The 23,290-nt window shown below is 44.8% G+C and overlaps 1 protein-coding gene across 2 annotated transcripts in view; it reads left to right on the top strand.

The window, feature by feature from the left end:
- Window positions 1-23,290, top strand: part of TAFA4 (TAFA chemokine like family member 4) — a 122,996-nt gene that overhangs the window by 22,412 nt on the left and 77,294 nt on the right. For both annotated transcript variants that reach the window (XM_075574292.1, XM_075574293.1), the window contains exons 2-3: window positions 17,218-17,360; window positions 22,018-22,133. In XM_075574292.1, coding sequence (XP_075430407.1) covers window positions 17,281-17,360; window positions 22,018-22,133 — 196 coding nt within the window. In that variant the 5' untranslated portion in view covers window positions 17,218-17,280. The remainder of the gene's footprint in view (window positions 1-17,217; window positions 17,361-22,017; window positions 22,134-23,290) is intronic.

Here is a 23,290-nt window from a genome sequence, read left to right as displayed (position 1 = left end):
CCTCCTCTGGATTTGATAGCAAAAATGAAATGGGTTGCATTAATTGTTATAGTTTATGGCGAGATCTCCAAAGCGAATATCCCCCATGTATGAAGAACTGTAATAAAATCTTTGACCACCTGCCAAACATCTACATGTTACCAGGGAACCTAGAAATACTGCACACCACAGCAGCTCCATATTTGCAAAGTATTGACACATTTCCGTAACAAATGTTGAAAGTGCGACTGAAAGTGTTGCTGTGGTTAGTTGGAAACTACAAGGGCAAATCATCAAAAAGTTGATGAGTACAATACCGAGTCTGTGGCTTTATTCCCATGGGGTGTGATCAAGATTTCCATAGCCCACACACAATCATCATTTATTTCTCAGCAAAGTCTGACACAGTTATAAATACTGATCCCTTGTGTTAGCGTGGCACTGCCTGCAAACAACCACGGTCATTGGGAGCTGGCCTGGCCAGCGCTTGCCTGCTTAATGAGGCCGTTGAGACACAAGTCCCTCAAGGTTCCCTTCTGCATGTTCACTGCCCCGGTCTTAGAATAAATGTGGCTCCTAATGTATTTGGATCTCACACTATACAGTGGTGTTGATTTATATTGAAGGGGTGGGCAACTCCAGTTCCCGAGGGCCACCAACAAGTCAGGTTTTCAGGATATTCCTGCTTCAGCACAGGGTCACTGATTGAGCCACTTGTGCCGAAGCAGGGATATCGTGAAAACCTGTCCTGTTGGTGTCCCTTGAGGACTGAAGTCGCCCATCCCTGGTTTATAGTCTGGAATTTTTGCTCATGTCCTGATCCACAATTCACCTTCTGTCTTACGTCTTTTACCAGCATGAATTCATCTGAGGTTGGCACTGTTTTACACGGCTACAGGGATTATTACTGTAGTCGGATTGGCTAGAATACTGGTCATCTTTATTTTAGATATTTGCTACTTCAGGCTGCGGTCCCAGTCATAACTGTGACACGCGCGCCCGGCGGGGGGGGGGGGGCGGTGCATGCACAGCGCTAACTGCGATCTGCGGTCTGACAGGGAGAGAGGGAGCTTGCGATGGGAGGGGGCGTGCTCGGGGATTTGCCAGGGCGTGGCCATCACGTCACGCGTCAAGTTCGCCCTCATTGGGTGAACCGCCGGTGGGGGCGTGGCCACACATTCGTTGCAAGTTTTAAACTCAATTTGATGGAGTTTAAAAAATCTTGCAGCACTGCGCGGCTGCACCTTCAGCGTGAAGGTGCGTACTGGGCCCTTCCCCATTGAGGGGCGGTGCTTACACGCACAGCGCACGCCAAGCTGTGCGCTGTGGCAGTGACTGGGACCGCAGCCTAAGGCTACGGCCCCAGTTCCTGCGCTGCATGCGCGCCTGCGAGGCTGGCGGTGCGTGCAGCCGAATTCCCCGGTCTGCAGAGAGCTGCAGGGGGAAAGACAGGGGGGCGGGGCGTGACAGGGGCGTGGCCATGATGTCACCCGGTAGGTTCGCCCTCATTGGCTGAACCACCAGGGGCATGGCCTAGCGCTCCATCGCAAGTCCTGCTCTCAATTCTTTTGAGAGCAGGAGAAACTGTCGGCGCTGCGCCGTGGCCCCCACTCGCAGCGGGCCCGGCCCCATTGTGGGGCGGCACTTGTCCCTGTAGCCACAGCGGGCGCTGCAGTAGCCAGCGGGGACCTGGCCTAAGACAGGCTTATTTCACATTGTCAAACATGCTTTTTATTGAAGGAAAACAATAATCCACTCTGGACATCATAAGTTCATTGAAAGGTAAAAACAATAACACAAGACTAGTCAAGAGCTTCCAGGAACATAAAAGCAATGCAATAACAGGCAGATAAGGCCCTCTCCAGTATATGGAAAGAGTCATATTGCTAGAAGAGGAAACCTTTTATGGGCCGTAATATCACTTGTAATAAAGTTTGCTCAATTCTCTTTGTCAAGAGAGAGGGGATTTGGCCCGGGATTAAAGGGGTTACACCCCATTTGGCCACCCTCTACTCTCACCTGGGAAGCAAGGGGTTAACTGGACTGGGGTCCAGTAATGTGGTTTTGTCTTGCTTCAGCCATCCAACTGTTTATTCCCCTGTAAAAATGTATTGTTTCTGTTCCAGTGACTGCACCACACAAACACTGGGATCCATCCGGGAGGGCAAGGGTTAATAGTTGAATAGTGATTATAGCCCTTTGTTTAAGTTACCCTCAAAGATGCCTGCCTACTAAGGAATGCGACCAAATGTTTAGGAAGCAGACCCCTGATGAAAGGCTCAGCCATTCTAACTGTTTGCATGAAGCTGGAGTGCTTTGTGAGTGTTATAACTCACACTTACAAACCATAGTATCCTGCCAGACACCCCATTTGGTAGACTGGCCCTGATTTAGGAGTGGGGCTACAGAATGAGTGACCTTATTAAATATAAGAATTTTATGAGATGTCCTCGGCTGAACGTGCTAAAAGCTCCATATGTGTATTCGTGGGACTGATTCACACATAAGGATTACAGACACATGATGTCTAGCCGGTACTAAGAGACAGATATTAATATCTCTCTTAATTTTAGTACTACACGGTAATACTTAGTCTTATTGGGAGCATCATGTGTGCCGGAATGTATTAATATTGCTTGCGTGCCAGTAAGTATCACTGAACTGAAGTTATGAAGTTATTTAGATAGGAAAAACAGTTTTTAAACGTCCTTGAGTGGGAGGAGTTTTACTCTGAGGAAAACTGTCAACCTCACCACTGATTTATGAGAGAGGCTGGGGTTAGGGCGTGTTAAATGGGAAATAATTGTATAAGAACCAGGCTCAGCCTATGGCTATTGTCTTTCGTGTCTTTTGTGATTTTCAAGATTGCTGTATGAACTGCTAGTCACGATTTCTGACTATTTCATCATTTCCATCTTAAGTGAGTGTCTATATTTTGTCTGTTATTTGTATAATCTGTTGTGTTCACCTTTTTCAAGGAATAAATTATACTTTATCATATCTAAGTCTCGTCCAGTTCAACCCAGTTATATTTGGTGTGTATTATTAATAGCCTGTTACAATGCTATCGTCACACTCTTTACCATGTGGACTTATAAAGGTTGTATGTTAAATAATTTCAGTAATATAAGTTGCGTATTTGTTCCACCCCCCCCCAGTATTTTACGCTAGGACTTTGGGTTCCACAGAAAAAGACTAATGCATGATATATATATATATGTAGAGGTATCTGTACAGTGTTAGTCATGCTTAATAAATAGCCGATACTGTTCTGTGGCTAACTAAATGCTTTTATTTGTGCGAGCTCTCGAGATACACTGACCTCTTCTTCCGGCGGTGTTACGATGGATAAAGCATGAAAGGTTTTACTTAAAAACAGTGCATCTTGGAATGTGTTACTGGAGCCTCTCCCTTTTTGCGATGAATCGCATACTGCACAGGGGAATGGATAGGCTGCAGTAACAGATACATTCCAATTGTATACGTTTAATCATAATACATGATGCTAAGTAGAGAGGTGCAAAACTGTCCAAAATGTGTTTGCAAAATGTAAAAACACAAAAATGGCACCAAATTAGTAAGCTTCCAGCGAAATGTCGCCAGCCAGCCAGCGGGATATGGTGTGCGCGTCCTATTTATAGGCTCAGCATTAAGCCAATCTGGCCATCTTGGAGAATATTCGCAGATGAGCATATTAAATGAAATTGGGATGGACATTGGCTGAATGTGGCGTGACTCGTCTGCGAACACTGACGGAGCCGCAGCTTTTCGGGTGACTAAAAGAGGGCCCGAATTTGCATGGTTCATGACATCACGCGAACGTTTTGCACTTCTCTGTTGCCAAGTAGAACTGAACTTTAGACCCGGGGAAATTCACTTTTCCTGGTTTTCCTGATGTACATTAGTCGAGGAAAATGAGACAATAAGTATATTCTTCAACATAAGTGTCAATCCGAGCTCTTTAAAAAAATATATATATTTTTTACATTTAATTTTGACCCAGGATTGAAGCAGGGGGTCTGTGGAGCTGAACCCCAATAATTTCAGCTCCGGGGATCCCCTGTTTCTGGCGATACTTATCTCATTTGTAGGTGAGGGAGCCGCTCTGCTTGGCTGCCAGGGATCATGTAATGGCCGCTGTTCAAAGCTCCCGCACCCTGTGGGCCAATAGGAAGCTGTGACGTCATCAGGTTCGGCTTCCTATTGACCCGCGTGACAAGGGAACTTTAAACTTTAAAGCCCAGCTAGCTCAGCTGGAGCAGCTACCGGCACCCTCTACGGAGGCAAGTATCTCCGGAAGCAGGGAGTCCCCGGAACTGAAATTATTGGGGTTCAGCTCCAGAGACACCATACTTCAATCCTGGGTCTAAAATAATTAAAATACATGTTAAAAATAAAGGTGCTTGGATTGCTCCTTTAACCCTTTGCTTACAAAGTAGCTCTAACATAGAGCAGCTAGTGCATATTTAACACTGAGCTCTGTCTGTGTTTCATGTTCTGTCTCTGGTTTTAAATATACATTGCCATGCTCAGTAGCACTCCCCTTTGACACCTATATGCATATATATATATATATATATATTTTAGTTATTTTGGGGGTTCAATATGAGCTTATTGGGGTTCTGTATGTTTTGCATATTTAACACCGTCGCCAAGGAGAACCCATTAACTCCTTTTTCTCCAGGAAACACCTGAAGCCTTCCCAGCACTGAAGGGGTTAGTCCTATAATTACCACGGGTGACCTGATCCGCACACACTGTTTAATTCCCCCCACTAACAGAATAGAAATGCCAGTTTATGACAAACTTGAAATAGCGCTGCGAGAAATAAAGAAAAAAATGTATTTTGCATATTTGAACTGAAGTGGAAAAGATAACATTTTTGCAATGCAAAGTGTTAAGGTCACCCTGAGGAAATGAGAAGAAAAAAAAGGCAAACTGAAAGATGACTGGAAAAAATCTTGGCTCGCTGAAGGATATGCAATTCAAAGTTTACTCTTTGCAGTGTATTGGTTGAACAAAGAAACAGGTTCCCCTGTGTAAACCCAGATTCAGTTCTGAAGTGCAAATATTTTAAAACTATATAGGATTTGACAGGCGTCAGAGCAATATTGTATGCAGCATCGCATCACGGGTGGGGGGCTCGCAGGCTGTGCAATTGCTTTGACCCTTTCTGCGCCTGGTCGTCCTGCAAACGGTTAAAGAGAGATTTAGTTAACACATGCTGTGCTGGAGGCATTATTCCGTGAGTCATGTTGCAGCATTAAAGAGATAAAGTAAAGCTCGTAATTTTTTTAATAAAGCACATCAAATGCGTTTACGGCAGGCCAACGTAAAGATGGCTACCTTTGGAATGCCTCTTTCATTTTGAATACCAACAGCTTGAATTCTATGAAGCAACAATGACTTTCTATTCACCTTTAACAGTTGCTTTATAAAAACTAAATTTTTATGAATGTTGGCCTGAAAGCGAAACATTATAATAAATAACACAGAATATATATATATATATATATATACATACACACACACACACACACACACACACACACACACACACACACACACACACACACACACACACACACACACACACACACACACACACACACACACACACACACACACACACACACACCATTGTGTTAGGGGCTTGTTGGGAATTCATTTCTAAAGCAGTGTTTCCCAACTCCACTCCTCAGGGAACCCCAACAGGTCAGGTCTTAAGGATATCCCTGCTCCAGCACAAGAGGGTCAATCAGCGGCTCAGTCATTTTGACTGAGCCACCTGTGCTGGAGCAGGGATATCCGTAAGACCTGTCCTGTTGGGGTTCCCTGAGGAGTGGAGTTGGGAAACACTTTTCTAAAGTATAACCAGCCTCACACTGATGAGACTCAAAATGTTGAAACAGCTGTGAGTAGGTTTACTTCTTTAACCCCGGCAGTGCTGAAAAGCTGTGTAATACGTAAGCTTAGAAGGGTCCATGTTAAAATGGACATGAAGTGAAAGGTGACACTGTGTGCTCATTTGCATGTCATTTCCCAGAATCCCTACCTGCAGTGGAGGACTGTATGCTAAGTCAGGTGTGCTCAACTCCAGTCCTCAAGCCCCCCCCCACTCCACAACAGGTCAGGTTTTCAGGATATCCATGCTTCAACATAGGTGACTGAACAGTCCCAGCTTCAGCACAGGTGGCTCAATCAGAGGCTCAGTCTTCAACTTAGCCACCTGTGCTGAAGCTGGGATATCCTGAAAACCTGACCGTTCGTTGGCCCTTGAGCCCTGGAGTTGGCTACTCCTGCTATAAAGCATATATATTTTTTACTTTGTTATATTTTGCTGTCTGACCCCTTAACTGCAAAGCAATCCATCACATGCCTCTCTGGCACTGAGAGGGTTAAACCACATGGGCGATTTATCAGATGGGCAGACAGCAGTCTACAAAGTTCCTTATACTAGTTTTAAAGCGGCAATCTGTAGTGGCCGTGTATTTCTTTAACTTCCCGAGGACAAGCAGTGCATTGCTCCAGAACTGGAGGGGTTAAGCATGTTCTGAAGTGGGTGGGTTTCTTGAAGCATCATTATTGCAGTAACTCTACCTGTGCAAAAGTCTTCCGTGCCCGCTGAATTCTTATGGTTTCATCTCAGTAACTGTGCAAAGACCCCAAGCTCCCCTATTCACAGAGAAGGAAAACACTTCCACAAAAGTGTACGCACTCGAACTTAAAAGTAGGGACCTGCTTTGCCAGTGCATTAAACTTACCAATATCTACACAAACTGTAGGAATTCTCTGCCTGGTGCAATTTTCTTGCACTGTTTACTCGTTTTGTTGAGTTCACTTTAATCTATTCACTAGCTTTGTCCCCTAAACGTTAGGATTGAAACCCTGAAAGCTGGTTATGCTGCAGAAGGCTCAGGACCTAAGACATTTTTTTATTGCTGGGAAAATTCACCAACCACAAGGATTTAGACTGGACTATGCTGACTGTGGGGATTAGAAAACACTTTATCCTACACTGTAGTTGTTATAACAAAACTCATTAGTCAGTAAAAATTATTGCAATGTTTGTGTTTTTTTTTTTTTTTGCTGGTTACGATACAATTTATTGAACCAACATAAACATTCTTCATAGATTCATTAAGAACGCCTTATTCAGATCTGTGATGTCGGTTGAATCCACAAGGTGGCACACTTGATACACGGAATGGAAGACGGGGTGCTTGTGAAGTATTTCACTGCTCGCTTTTCTGGAATATGTTTCTAAATCTCCCAGCTGCAAAAGTGGGAAATAAAACGGCACAAAATATATAAAAACAAACAAAAAAAAAATCACTTCGTCTTCTATGGGTTCTTTTTATTCTCTGATAAATCTGTTGCTATTTGTTTCTCCACTTTTCCGTAAAAGAGATTTGGATGCAAAGGGTTGAAATCTGCAACATTGATAGCCGCGTATTTCTGTGTTGGATACCCTGGGCACATTGGCTGATTCCTGAGACATTACTGCACAATTGTAGCATGGCGTCGTCTGATATTCCTACTGTGTTGGTGACCCTAGAAGGGTGACATGGCCTACTGACTATGCTGGTGTTACTGTATAAAGATGTAGCAGACCTTATCACACCCATTAATGCTAGTTAACGCAATAAATAACGCAGAAAATATTGCATGCGTTACCATTGCTTCCGGTATTTCTTGAGCCAAATATTGTGCTAGTGTAAACGCATTGCATTGCGTTATCTGGTTCAGTAAGGTCTGCTACATATGTATGTTGAAATAATGTGTCAGCCTTACCATTGAAACCTAGGTAATATCTGGGCCATGTGGCGATGGGTTGTGAAAGAATTGTGATCAAATGCACAGGTCACACAGCGCCACGTCATACCCACGTCTGCAGGAAACATTGGGATCATTCGTTCCAGTCTCCAGTTCACCTCTCTGATGGCTAATACAGCTTCCAGTGATAGACTCCTAATAATTCATTTGTTATCATATAATAATGCAACCTTATCCTAACTGTTATAGAGCTCGCCTAGCCCGCATGGGCGGCAACAGCCACTGACCGGGGGGGTGCGCCCCCCACCCCTCAAACTAACTGTCATGATGATCGCGTGAGCAATCAGGGTGGCTGTTGGGGCGGTTAGTTTTAAATTAGGACCAAGGAACAAGCAACTGTCACTTGTTCCTTGGTGTTGCAGAAGTTTCCCACCCATCCCAGTTATTTCGGGTAATTTTATTTCAATGTTAACATTTCTTTATTTTGCAGATATTTAAGTTAATCTTTTTGAAAACAAGGAAGAAAAGATTGATGGGTCAGTGGACCAATTGCTTTGTCGCGGCGGCAGTTGGGGGGAGGGAGGGGGGGGGGTAGATGCTTGTCCCACCAGAAGGGGCTCGGGGCTGGTAAAGCATGGTGTTAAAGCAAGGGGGCAGGTCATCGGGACGTACTTCCGGGTGCCCCCTTTGCGTTGTCCAGCCCTGAGCATTCTGGGGAGTAAAGGTGTGTCCCTGTTTGGGGCACATTTCATGCCAAATAATAGTGTAGGAGGTTTTCTGAGCTGATCACATTTGTGATTGGTCAGTGTCAGAGCCCTGCTTTATAATATGAGTTCTATTGGTTTACACAGCAGTAAGTTCTTTCTGAAGATGATTTTTGCCGAACATTAGTCCATTATGTCTTGTGCGTTCCCCAATGAATTTGGAGAATGATTGATCGTTGTACATTCGGACAACGGATTACAGTAGCTTTTACCAAGTTAAAATAGCTCTGTGCAAGACTTCTCATTAGCTTGTAAATAAATAGTGGCAGTGTATGAAATGCAGCATCTTCTCATTTTATACTTTCTATGTTATATATGTTACTATAAAAATAATAATTAAGGTGTGGCTCAGTGAGTAACAGCTCTGACTCTGAAAACAGCTGCACTGACACTGACGCAGGGGATCCTGGTTCAAATCCAGGTGTCGGGTAGCTCGTGACCTTGTGCAAGTCACTTTGTCTCCCTGTGCGTCAGGCACCACAATTAGATTAGTGTGACATAGAATTCTATGTACACTGCGCTACATGGTAATTGCGATGTGCTTTAAAGTAAAAGACTCTCGCGCAGCTGAACATGTTGCAAACTGAAACCGAGGAATACTGACCCAGGTCAACTGGTGGAAATTCAAGGGGAAATAAGGGTGAATTTGAAACATTGTATACACTGCAAATAAAGGACAAATACACATCTTGCTGTTAGGGGCAAATTCCATTGATTTTTCAAGCTCAGGTTTAACGCCTGTGTGACTTTAGCACCTTAGATTCTACACATTACATGGTAAGGTCTTTAAAGCTGCAGACCAAGCAATATTCTACGTGTGTGTGTTTTGTTAATAAATCAGTTCTGTAGCACTGTATGAGAAAATACTTGTAGCATTAAAAAAAAACTCTGACATTTTTAATGTATTATAATGTAACAAGCATTTTTTGCTTCTATAGCAACCGTTTACAAAGTCTCATCCCCTTCCTCTTCTGATACAGGCTCTGACACACCCCTTTTTGAGCACCGCCCTCTCTCTAGCAGTGCACTCATTGTATCTAGTGACTGCCTGGTCACATGATCTTCCTCACAGAACTTTGCATCATTGGTCTGTACTGACAGCCATTTAGTGAACCCCTGAGCCGAATCTTCGCCGATCGATCGGCAACTTAGCTAATTACTTATCATCGTGTGGATTGTATTGATGCACATAATAAAGGGGGGCAAAATGTAAAAAAAATAAAACAGCTGTCCAAGCTGACGGTTTAAGTTTATAACTGGTTGTATTCTCCTATGTGAAGTGTACAACAGCAACGCGCTTTACTAATCAGTCACTTTGTGACGGGTATGGGTAAACATATACTGATGGAAAATGGGGGAGCCGTGCACACCAAAAAAGAGCTGCAATGGAATTTATGTAAAACAGTCATTTCATAACTAAAAACAGTCACACAAATCCTTTGGATCGATCGTCAAATGACGCACGGGGTACACGTGACCCGTGTCATTTGCGCCGCGTTGCCATGACGCGTCGCCGAAGACAAGGTAGGAGACACTGCAAAGGCCTGACGCGATCCCCCGGCACTTAATTTAAATGGCATGGGAAAAAGTGCGGGGCCACAGCCGCCGCCACGGCCCCCCTATAAAAACCTTGCGCCCCCCTGTTCTAATGTTTACTTGCCACTTCTTGTTTTTTGTTCTTAAGGAAAATGGAGCAGTGACTTCACGGGAAAGAGTTAATGTTAGTGCAGAGTATTAATACTCTGGGGGACACTGACTGAGAGGGAATAAAGGAGCGGAAGGAATATCTCATACTACATACAGAGTGCAAGTTCGTTACAACTTGTGAAAACTATAGTAACAATTCATTGCATGTTGTGATGACTTTTGATGGAACAGTATTTTACAGCTGTAGATTCTGTATAAGCCTCCTCTTTCGGTGAGGTTTTCTCACACTGATGAGTTCGGAATCTGTGGCTTTGGCAAAAACAGGGTAATATTAACTGTTTCAGAGCTAAACCTTTCCCAGATTGAGTGACCAAAGTCCTGTATGTGACAGAAGGGGTAGATTTGGCTGCTTTGAATAAAGGATAAGAACGCCATTACCCCTACCTGTCCATAATATGATGTGTCGTTATGTATACTGTGCACACGTTGGGCTAATGTGATGTGTAGCCTGGTTCCAGCAACTCGGGAACCAGGGGTTAATTCTGTGTTCAGGATGGAATGTTGCAGGTTCCATGTAACCCTTTTTATGTAAGTAAATGTATGTGGCAGGTAACCCACCAATCAGGAGGCTACGTAGTATTGGAAGCACCTGCGAGTGACCACTTCTATGTGCATGCATAATGTGAGAATGGGGTATAAAGGTGGGGGGAATGCCCTAGGCCCCAGTTAGTTAGTTAGTTAGTTCTAGAGGGAGTTCCAGAGTTAGTGTCCGGCAGGAGTTCAAGTTGCAGTGCCAGTTTTTTGGTTAAGGAATCCTATGTGAAATTCTGAGGAATCCCAAACCTCTCTAATAGCGCGTTGGAGATCAGATGCATTGTAAGGAACCCCAAACCTCTCTAATATCGTGTCGGAGATCAGATGCATTGTAAGCAACCCCAAACCTCTCTAATATCGCGTCAGAGATCAGATGCATTGTAAGGAACCCCAAACCTCTCTAATATCGTGTCGGAGATCAGATGCATTGTAAGCAACCCCAAACCTCTCTAATATCGTGTCTGAGATCAGATACATTGTAAGGAACCCCAAACCTCTCTAATACCGTGTCGGAGATCAGATGCATTGTAAGGAACCCCAAACCTCTCTAATATCGTGTCGGAGATCAGATACATTGTAAGGAACCCCAACCCTCTCTAATACCGTGTCGGAGATCACATGCATTGTAAGGAACCCCAACCCTCTCTAATACCGTGTCGGAGATCACATGCATTGTAAGGAACCCCAACCCTCTCTAATACCGTGTCGGAGATCACATGCATTGTAAGGAACCCCAACCCTCTCTAATACTGTGTCGTAGATCAGATGCATTATAAATTCTTCTGTATTTGGTACAATTTTAAAATGACCTGAAAATGACAGGAACCCTGGTTGAAAAACACTGCTGTAGACACTGCGTGGGAACATTACGGGGAACGTCTCTTCACAGAGGTTCCCGTGCCTAGGCCTGCATGTTATTCCCCGGTTATCCCAGTGGGTGAATGCATGTCTTATGTCTGTGTCAGTTGTGGTTATCATTTGCCAATCAATTCACTTTTATTAACTCTGTATTTCTGTCCGGCGAGTGGATTCCCGGTGTTAGTCCCGGTCTCCTGTGACACTATTCCAGTGGGGCTCAATTCCAGTCCCCCGCCCCCCCCCCCCCAAAAGGTCAGGTTTTTAGGATATCCCTGATGTTAGGGAGGAGCAGCTCAGTGAGTAAAGACACTGATAACAACACTAGGGGAATCTGGTTCAATTCCCAGTGTCGGCTCCTTGTGACCTTGGGCAAGTCAACTTTCGCCCTGTGCCTCAGGCACCAAAACCAGATTGTAAGCTCATCTGGGCAGGGACGGTGTCTGTAAAAAAAAAAAAACCCATATGTGCTGCGTACTACACACTATACTATAATTGTGAAGCGATTTGAGTCCCATTGGGAGAAAAGCACTATATGAAATAAAATTATTATTAAATGTTACCATTGGGGCCGTCAGCAAATCATTGCATTAGCATATGATTTTTGTTTGCTGGTAAAAGATAAATAAATAGATTATCTTTTACATCTCAATGGAAATATAGGTTTGTACATATACAGATGTACAGTAGGCACGGTTATTTTAACCTCTGGTGTATTACAGTGGGATATATCCAGCGTTATCACTGGCATTGAATCCTACGGAGACTCTGTGATATTCTGCAGTATCATGCAATATTCTGCGTTATCAGTATGTAAGATAAGGCTGACTACTGTACATCTGTAACTCTACCCCTGATTAACCTTCATCACACTTAAACCATTGGCTACAGGCAGACATCCCTCTTACACTGCCAGAGAAAATGCAATGTATTGCAAGCCCCTTAGATTGGGAATGGTTTAATAAGCAAGGCTGTTTTAATTGTAGAACATCTTAATTATATATAATTGCCTCGTAAGTGGCAGCAGGATTAAGACGCTTTGGCCAAAGGGTTAAACTAAACGACCCTTTTTACAAGAGAATATACAGTATAGGTATTTCACTGTGTATTTGTGCCATTGGATATAGCACTGGGCTCTGTTTGTGTTTGTTTATATTATATATAATTTATATCTCAACTTTGGAAATTGACAAGATGTACGTTCCAAAGATACATTTCAAAGTAATGTCGACTAATGTTAAATCATTGTGATAACACACACATATTTTCACAGCACTATACCAGGAGCTATCTAATTATTATTGTTGTGATTTTTTTTTTTTTAAAGAAGAGTCCAATTAAAAAGTGGTCTAATTAACAATAAACTCTCCAGTAATGATAATTGGCCCTTTAGAGATTTGCAGCTGAAATTCCCGTTAATGTGTTTTTTTTTTGTAGCCCAAGCAAAGGCCCTTCTCTGAGTTGATGTAAACCTCCCAGGGTAACGTAATCATAAAAACAAAAACAAAATATTAAAATCTTGATCACAAAGCAGAATTGTTAAAATAGTTATGAACCTAAGAAAACTTTTTTTTAAACATTAACTCCTAAATAGTTAGCGAATTTTTGGTACGAGGAGGACACTCTTTCAAGTTAAAATTCCAGTAACATGTTTAAGGGATTCGTCTGGGTAATTGATGCCCTTTTTTTTTTAACCCAAATCGGACACCTATAAGTATTTTTTATTTATTATTTAAAGTGAGATTTGGGAGGGGTAGGATGTCCTCTGGCTGCTCCCTTTTGTGTGATAACACTGTGACATCACACCGTGACATCACACAGTGACATCAGCAACTTGTACAGCCAGAGTCCCCCCTCCCCAACTCCTTATCTTTATTGGTTCTCTGGAGGAGGTGGGATAAGGGTACAGAAAACACTTCCCCAGTCAGAGGCCCTTGAGGTCTGGTTCCCGCTGGCTACTGCAGCGCCCGCTGTGGCGGACGCTGCAGGGACGAGAGCCGCCCCACAATGGCGCCGGGCCCGATGCGAGGGGGGGCCGCAGCGCTGTGGCGAGAGTTGCTCCTGCTCTCAATAGAATTGAGAGCAGGACTCGCGACGGAGCGCTAAGCCACACCCCCGGCAGTTCAGCCAATGAGGGTGAACCTGCCGGGTGATGTCATGGCCGCGCCCCGTCACTCCCCCGCCACGCCCCCCCCTGGTCTCTCTTCCTGCAGCTCAGTGCAGACCGGGTAATCAGCTGCACACGCCGCCAGTCTCACGGGCGCGCGTGCAGCGGAGGGGCCTCAGCCTAAGAAACTCAACTGGCCAACGATGTGGGATTGTACCTTTAAGGCTGCGTCCACGCTGCCACTGAGCGCTTTTGGCGCATTTATATTAGTGAATGTAAACATGAACGGCAACGCTCACGCGGCGCGCTCGTGCCTGTACACTCGCAGGCGCTAGGCGCTTGGCGAGACAGATAAAATTTATTTCAGGCGCGCTGAAGGGTCACATGCCCCTTCCACAACCGCCAGTCACTGCGCAGCCACGCCCCCCACTCGCACTTGAAAAAAAATATGCAAGACAGCCAAGCGCTCGTGCTTGGAGATGTCACCGCTCGGAAGCATGAGCGCGCTCAGCGGCAGCGTGGCAGCTGCGGACCCCGCAGCCCGTGCGGAGACGCGCGGAGGCTGAGGGAAAGCGGGTGCTTTCCCTGGCCATAGTACACTGTGGGGGGGCGTTCCTGGGGGCGAACCAGCTCACGTGACCGCCCTGTCGCGCGCCCCTCCTACCTCCGCGCGCACCCGCCCGAACGCCGCATGTACGCGAACACTGCCTTAAGGCAGTCTGTTCACTCAGCGTGCGGACGCGTCCACGCGGTCTGCCATGGTATGGACGCAGCCTAAGAAGTAATTCAAAATCAGACTGAAGATGACTGTACAATGAGACTTGTTTCTAAAAGTAGAGAAGTGTTTTCCTCTTGTGTCTCTTACTTGCCTGTTTAACACGGTGAAGATGCAGGCAACGACCAGTGAAAGTGAAGGATCTGCCATGAGTGGAAGTTGATGCATTGTTCACAGAGCGTTACCATGCACAGTTCAATCGGGACAGTGGTGCCAGCGCCTCGATATACTTTATACCTATTGTGCTCTGTGCGTGTTGGTTTCTGCATTGGCGAGTGTCATTATATGGGGAGTTATGGAGTTGATTAGAGCTGCAGCTATTATAATATATTTAAATTTATGTCTCCTACGGACACATTTTTCATTCGCACCAGACTGTCAGGTTTGAGGTGGTATAAACCCTCCTAGTTAATGACCTGCGTGACATGTAACAGCCTTGATTAACTTAATACAGCCGCATGAAGAAATGTACAAACATAATTGCCGTTTGACAAAGACTGGAATCTGCGCATTGATCCATTTATCTCTGTGTGCTTTAGGTACCAAACCTTCCATCGGGAGGTTCTCAACTCCAGTCCTCAAGACCCTAACAGGTCAGGTTTTTAGGATATCCCTGCTTCAGCACAGGTGGCTCAATCAGTCCCTGCTTCAGTACAGTCTTCAACTGAGCTACCTGTGCTGAAGCAGGGATATCATGAAAACTTGACCTGTTGGGGCAGCGAGAGGGGCTTGAGGAAGGACTGGAGTTGAGAACCCTGCTTAGGTAATACGTTCCGTTGTACAGCAGTTCCAGGTTCTACATCTGCAATGGCCAAGCTATGGAATGCCTGCTCCCACCCGCTTCGCTGCGGGATAAGGCTACTGCTGCACGTGCACAGATAAAAGCCGCGATCTGCGGTCTGTAGGGGAGCTATGGGATGCGCGGGGGGCGTGGCCATGATTGGGGGGAGGCATGGCCATGACGGGGCATATCTACCCTTCCATTGGCTGCCCGCCGACCACGTGATCACGTCTCGGCACAGGGAGACAAAATTCTTGTCTTCCCTGCCAGCGGACGCGCCATCGTGATGTGAGCGCTCGACACACACATCCACTGGGGCCGGCCCGATAGAGGGCTGAACCTGGCGTGTGTCGCGCACGGCCTTTCGAGCGCCACGCCGTGGCCTTAGGCTGCGAAACGTACTGCAGCAGAACAGCACAGGAACCTCTGCGTGTGAGGGGTTAATTCTTCGTTCTTAAAGACTTTAAGCACCGCCCCTCCTTTGTAACGCTAAACCAAATAACGTCACACCATACAAGGTTGGAAGAAAAGGTCACAGCTTTATTTTAACACCCGCTGTTAAAATCAACCAGCCTGGCCGCGCTCCCTCCCCCCTCCCGTAACATGTGAATGGGGGGGAGATCCTTGCCCAGCAGCCAGCAACTGGCTGCGCTCCCTCCCCCCGCCCAAAGCACTGTAAAATGGGAGGGGGAGATCCTTATCAGCCGATGTTGGGCTGCTTCCCTCCCCCTCCCGCTCCTAGGGTCAGCTTAGGCCCAGCCCTAGAGCTGGCACCCAGCCTTTTACCAGCGTTGATTGGCATAGGCCGGCCCGGCCCCAAAGCCGGCGCCTCCAGCCTGCCAAGCTGTTCTAGGGTCTCCAGCTGACAGGCGGACCCTAAAGTCCTCGCCCGTTCTCCATCTCCTGAGCTTGGCTGGTGCGGCAGCTCCGCTGTGACGAGGAGACAAACTGCTCCTGTGTGATACGAAACCCTGTTAATATAACACTCCAAACAGTTTAATACAATAGCCTCACATCGGGAATTCCGTTAGCTCTGACTTTTCCTCCTAGGGTCCCTCTCACCCCTCTCCCCCTACATGGGAGGGGATAAGCAGCCTTCCCCAATCCGTGGGGGAAGGGGGGTTAACCGACCCCCCCAGCTCACGTCAATCAGGACGTCGCAGCCCTTAAGGAGCCTACGACCCCATTCTGGGGCCTCTGTCTCATCATAAATGGTAGACAGGCCTAGGATGACTTTATTGTGGTGGTCTTGTGTTATTACCACCCTGGCAGTGAATGGGTTACCAAGTTCAATTTCTGCGTCTACACAAAACATTTGCAAGTTTAAGTGCCCGGGAAGACATTGCTTATTACGCACGGCATTGGCATTGGTTATCAGTTGCAGAAATGTCAATGCTAATGCAATGGGACTTCAGTGGACAGGTCCCCCAGCATTCAATAAGATAGACGCGCTCCCTTTCATCAAGCCATATTATGTGTCTCTTTGTACAAAGGAAACTGAAAGGCATTTTCTGACATGCTCCACTAACCCAGAGGTTTGATTTGCACACCAAACAGAAGAATGTGCTTTCATATTTAAAATAAAAAAAATAAAATTGTATTTTGAATAGTTTAAAATGAGTGGCAGCAAATCAGAAAAAGGTCATTTTGATCATTCCGGAGGCGACAGCCGCCAATTAGGAATTTGTGACAAATTACAGCGTGCATTATTTTTGATAATGGAAGGTTATGCTGTGCCGGCGGTAGAGGGAAAAATAAGCAGATAAACAGTTACAACAGCAGAAGCATTGGTAGCTAATTTGTTGACCGTTGTATACTTTCGCTGCTTTTAAATAACCCGTAGATTGTGATGCAAAACACAAACTGTGGACGGCAACCGAACTGCATAGAACGTCACAATTTAAGCCTCTAATTACTGTCTATTCTGTTTTCTTTGTAGGTCCCTGCTGGGAAAGATATATATATTTTCATGAAAAGCACACGTAGTTACTCGTAGTTGCAAATGGGAATTTGGAGTAACAGTGAAGGAGATACTAAAATAATTGTGTTTGACTGGAACAAAATTCTTGCAAAATCCCCAAGGTAAGACAACTTCTTTATTTATATTATACATTTATATATGGGAAGAGGAAACGTATGCGGTCTTACAGTATTTCCAGAAGTCCACCTTAGTTTTAGGGTGATGGACCCACAGTCTCCATCCTGTGAACTTGAATATGCCACCTGGTCACTAAATTAGTTTAGACCAGGGGTGGCCAATCTTCAATCCTCAAGGGCCACCAACAGGTAAGGTTTTCAGGATATCCCTGCGGTGGCTCAATCAGTGGCTCAGTCTTTGACTGTGTTGACGCAGGGATTTCCTGAAAACCTGACCTGTTGGTGGCCCTTGAGGACTGGAGTTTGCCATCCCCTGGTCTAAAGTGTTTCATCTTGGGAAGCCTCCCATATATGCAAAATGCTTCCATAGTCTGTTTGGTAAACAGCGCACCGTGACTAAAAGAAACCCTGGATCCATACAGATTAATATCAGGCAATCTAACTCATTAAATAGATCAGGGCAGTGATTACAGGGTCTTACACGAGCAGCGGCACTGCGCCTACATTTAAGAACGGCTCATACAAGATTTAGATTCTGAATTGGGAGATAACCTTTTTTTAAATAAAATCCGTTTTATTTGACGTTCAACTGGAACCTGAAGTCTGTAAATGAAGAAGTAGTGGTCGCCTGGGTTTAAAAAAATAAAGGGGTTGTGATACTCCATAACCCTTAGTACCTGCACATTTCAGCATCTGGATTACATGTGCATGTTCCGTACTTCCAAGGATTGCAAGAACCCCTATTAGAGTCACCAGCTGAAAATGCTTCAACTGCATTAAAAGAAAACTTCTAAAGCAAGGGCGGCCAACGCCAGTCCTCAAGGGCCACCAACAGGTCAGGGTTTCAGGATATCCCTGCTTCAGCACAGGTGTCTCAATGACTGATCCACTGACGGAGCCACCTGTGCTGAAGCAGGGATATATGGAAAAGGGGACCTGTAGGCCGCCCCAGGTCTAAACAAAGGCTACACACTTCGGATGTGCAAATACACGCGAATCAGCGGTGAATGTCATAATGGGACATTTCGCCGTTCTCACCGACATTTTCCAGTGAGGCTTATGTAACACCGTCCTCCGTGTGCTAAACTGGTGCAGGATTTAAGTGAAAAAACAGCACCAGCTTTTTCAGAGAAAATCAATCCTAACAATGGGGAAATGTTTTCTTTGACGAAGCTGGTGCGTATTTTGCTCCAGTTTTGCCTCAGTTTGCCGGATGGTTTTTGATAAATAGACCACATGGGACTTTAGGTTTTCAGATATTATCAATAGCCTTTGGCCTTCATCTGCGGATTCAGAAGGTCAGAAAATCCCTCTAGAACAGTCAATAAATATTTCTTCGGCCTATATGCAATCTTTTTATGACCCAATAAAAGACTATTAAAATAATGCAGTGCGTCAAAAAATAATGCAGTGCGTCAGACTAATAGAGAACAGGGAAGTAAAACAATCCAAAAACCACATAAGTGCATTGCTTCAAGGAGTGTATCTAATGGTATCTTACTGAATTTAGAAGACTAAACCTTTTCTTTTACAAAAATAAAAAGGCATGTTCTGCACACGAAAATGGAGAGAGGAAAAAAAGTAACCCACCCAAAGATGAGATGCTTAAACCTACAGATAGTTCTGTCCCCACTGCTCATAGATACTGTGGCAGGACAGCCTCGTAGTAGGGTCAGTACGAGTCCACACAGTGTATTTTAGCCCTTAAACGTTGCCGTAGTTTATTTTTCCACATAGAAAAATACAGTATTGGACACTGACTCTTTAAGGGCAAAACACAAACCATAAAAGAAAAGCCTACTCCACAGTAAGGAGGCTATCTAAACATACATGGCCCTGACTGACCCACTGGGCAGCTAGATTAACTTTCTGTTATAAACACTGCAAACTATAAAATACAAAATATATAGTCTTTAATTTGAGGTGTTGGGAAATCTGTCCCAGGAACAGTGGCGTAACTAGACATTTGCGGGCCCCCGGGCAAAACATTTTTCAGGGCCCCATTAATACTGACTAGAATTTTTTCTCTGTCCCATCCTCTATCTCAGGGGTGTGCAAACTGGGGGGCGCGTGAGATTATCTGCAAGGGGGCGCGGGGTTTACAGAGGCCCCGCGTGCTTCCGAAGGCACTTAAATTAAATGCCAGGGAAGCGGCGAAGGCCTCTGTAAACTTCGCTTACCTTGGTTCAGACGGCTTCTGGAGACGCGTCGCCATGGCAATGTGACGTCATGACGCCCAGAACCAAGGTAAGGGAGGGGGGGGCCCGGAGAGGGGGACAGCCGGCAGGGGGGTGCAGGAGAAAAAGATTGCTCTCCCCTGCTCTATCTCATCATCCCTCATCTCTCCCCATCCCTCCTCGTCATCATCCCTCACCATCATCTCCTCTCCCCCCTTATAATCATCATCTCTACTCCCTCTGCTCCCATATATACACACAAACACTACACCATATACACACATACCATATACAAATACACATTTATATTCAACATATAAAAACCCCCACTAATATACAACATATACATGCGCATAATGCAAGAAACACACATATGCATTAGAAATACACACACCAACATACACTTATAAACACACAGACACACACACACGGAACAGGGAGATGCAGAGAGGAGCAGCTATGGAGTGCTCTGCAGCACCACCTGCTGCCCGGAAGTGGTTAAGCAGCAAGAAAGTCCTACTCCCCTCCCTCCTCCCTACAGCTGTTCCATGATCAGCTCCGCACTCCGCAGCCGGCATCCTCCACTCTCCCCCTACCCACCCAAACCTGCCTATCTGAAGAGAGACAGATGGGCCGCCGACAGGGGGGGAGAGCTGGCCCCCCTAAGAGTGCTTTGCCCGGGCTATAGCTACGCCCCTGCCCAGGAGTCCCCAGGCAATCCCTCTGGATACAGCGGCACCTTGCAGAAAGGCAGGCCTGGTTCCTCCACGGGCTGTGGCTCAGGTTCCTGGTTGTGTGCCCCAGGCATTCATAGCAGGCTCTGCATCCAGCAGGCCTCGGGAACTGTACCAACCAGTGTCCTACTGTTTGGGGAAAAGTCTCCCCTCTCTTGCAGCCTTCGGACTGCCATATAAACCCCCATGCACTCAGTTCAGTCTGAATTGGGTGCACCTGCAGACTGCCGCTCCAGAGATGTTAACCTCTCGCACCCTGGAAAGCCTGCATAATGCAACCTGCTAACATACATATTCCATGATTCTGTCACAATACACAGAAAGCAGTTATATGTAGCACACAACAGTCACACTGAGGGCTGATCTGATGAAAGGCTTGATGCCCTGAAACGTTTTTGGTCCTTTTTATACCTGTATTACTGTATGTATTATGCTATAAGTAAAAATAAATTTTCAGCCATACATGTCAGACTCTTGTGTGCTACATACAATTGCTTGCTTTCTGTAAACCCTTTCTTTACCAGTTTTGATTATTTTGTTCATATATTGGTCTCCCCTGGTAGTCTGCATTCAGCAAAGATAAAGAACTCCTGAGAGTATCTGGGTGTCTTCCCCAGGTCTCCAAACCGACTGCATTCTCCTCATTGTCATGTCATACAGTGGCTCAGCTTCAAACAAGGATTCTGGGTAGTGACAGGCAAAGGAACACCCAGTAGGCGTGTCACGTTTAGTTGCCTATCCATTGTGTACATGAATTCCCTAGAGCTGCTCTATTACACAGCTTGTGCAGCCGAACCTGGGACAAGAAAGTACAGAATCCCACTCCCATTGGAAGACACATTCCCATGTAATTCTTTAGATCAGGGAGTTTAGAGTTATCATGTTTAGGGGTGTAACATTTTCATTGATGGCAAATAGACAGTTCTAGCTTTGTATTGCCTTACAAGTTACCATTCTAATTTCCACACACAATTCTAGGTGGAGAAGGATACCCATCCAGTATTTTGCCAATGAGCGACACTTTTACTTGCAGATGTAGCACAAGCATTTCACATGATATTGGATTCTCTAGAAAAAAGGAGCACACTGAATCTAATTCAAAGAAATCCATAGGTTCATTTTCAGCTCTCTATCAATAGATAGATTACCCTTCTCTGAACAAATAGATAATTCTTAGGGAAGGCATAACAGTAGTCTTATTTTGATTCAAAATTATATTGATAAGGTCCAGGAAGGAATTTGACATTATAGATGGTATTGTGCAAAAAAAAAACTTGGATCCAGTCTTCTTTCAGTCAAACGTGCTATTCAGATGTGTATAAATACTGTATCTATAGACAAAGAATTCCCAATCCATGTGATCCCCCCCCCCACCCCATCATGCCAATGAAATAACACCACGAGAAGTAAAGCCCCAGGTATGATGTGTTCCTGAAGTTGGAAGGGAAAGGAGTTATAATCTGCTATATACCTAGACATTAGAATGTTTCTAGCTGCTCTGCCATGTATTTTTGGCACCATTTGGCTGCCAAGAGCTGCTGACGATGCATTGCAAGTTCCTCCTGCATTGAAATGGTTCATGTGTGGATTACAAATGCTCATTTTTCTATTGTAACAAACAAGCTGGCGTTATATACCAGCATTATTTATCCTCTCTCTTTCCCACCAGAATGTCTGTTTTATTCATTGTACTTTGATGACACTTAGTAGCTTCCTTTTTTGTGCCTGCAGGATGACATTCCATGCCAAATCAATGCTTCTGTCTCACTGGCTCTTTCTGGCCTATGTGTTAATGGTATGCTGCAAATTGTTGTCGGCCTCTAGCCTCCACTCCCGAGGGCAAACAGGTAGGAGCTTTCAAACTCATTACGTACTACTGAGACCAATTAATATCACTCACAGAACGACAAAGTCCAGTTTTTATTTTTAGCCCCTGATAATTGATGAAACTGTTGACAATGTGCAATAATCATTATTACAGAGCCAAACACTGTCTCCCAATAAAATACCAGGAATACAAGACGTAACATTTGGCTTTGTTTCCTGTGTATGAGCAGTAAATCTCAGAGCCCTTTTCAATGATCACAGCTTCTCGATCTGTCTCTTTGTTATATGCTTTTCATTTCTTTCAGCTCCTTTTTTTGTCCCCCCAAAGAGATGTAAAAACACATACTCTTCCTTTACATATTTCTTTGTTGGCTGTTACCTGTTTATTTAGTTTCTTTTTGAAGAACAAACTCTATTGCTGCTGTAAAACGAACCCCAAAGCTGAATAATTTAGTATAATTTCTTACAGTATAATGATCTCAGCTACATACTGTACTCGACTAAGCTCCCAGGTGGGAAATGACTTAGCATAATGCATTTGCAGCAGTGGGAAAGATGGTAGCATTAAATCTACCCTTATTTCTTATACTAGGCTTCTAAAACACAATTGAAGAACATGTTTACCCTCCATTTGTGCCGAATAGGCTGGTTAAAATCTAATCAATGAAAAATAAGGAAAAGATATGGATAAATCAATGGCAAAATTATATCTTCGGCAGCAAACCCCTATTAAGTACATTTGCAAATAAGTTGGTGTTAGGATACTGCATTCTATTCCAAGCTTTAGCTGGGACCTTTTTTAATAACAATTCTACAAATGGAGGTAATGGTATTTTTAAGCTCTTGTGATTTCTCTGGGAGTCCTTTAAACCATTCTGAAAATGTATAACTTCCTGGTATTGGAGCGGAGAGCAGCTGACAGTCTTGTGTGGGGCAATTGTAGACATTTGTATTTGTTGTTAGGTCCGTAAAAACTATAATTCCATTTTCAACCACCTCTAGTGAGCAGGGTTCAGTGCGGGTGGAACATTTAGGTTACAGTACATACAATAGGAGCGTTTCTGTGCCAGAGCAGAATCAAGATGTGCAATCATGTCTCAGAGGCGACTTGGTCCAGGATAGGCTCTGCTAGTTTTAGTACTTCTGCACCCGTTTTATATAGAGCTCAGTTGAGCTA

This window comes from Ascaphus truei, chromosome 17 (genome assembly GCF_040206685.1).
Source record: "Ascaphus truei isolate aAscTru1 chromosome 17, aAscTru1.hap1, whole genome shotgun sequence".
Lineage (NCBI taxonomy): Eukaryota > Metazoa > Chordata > Amphibia > Anura > Ascaphidae > Ascaphus > Ascaphus truei.
The sequence above is the reverse complement of the archived record's forward strand: the minus strand, read 5'-3'. Positions and strand labels throughout refer to the sequence as shown.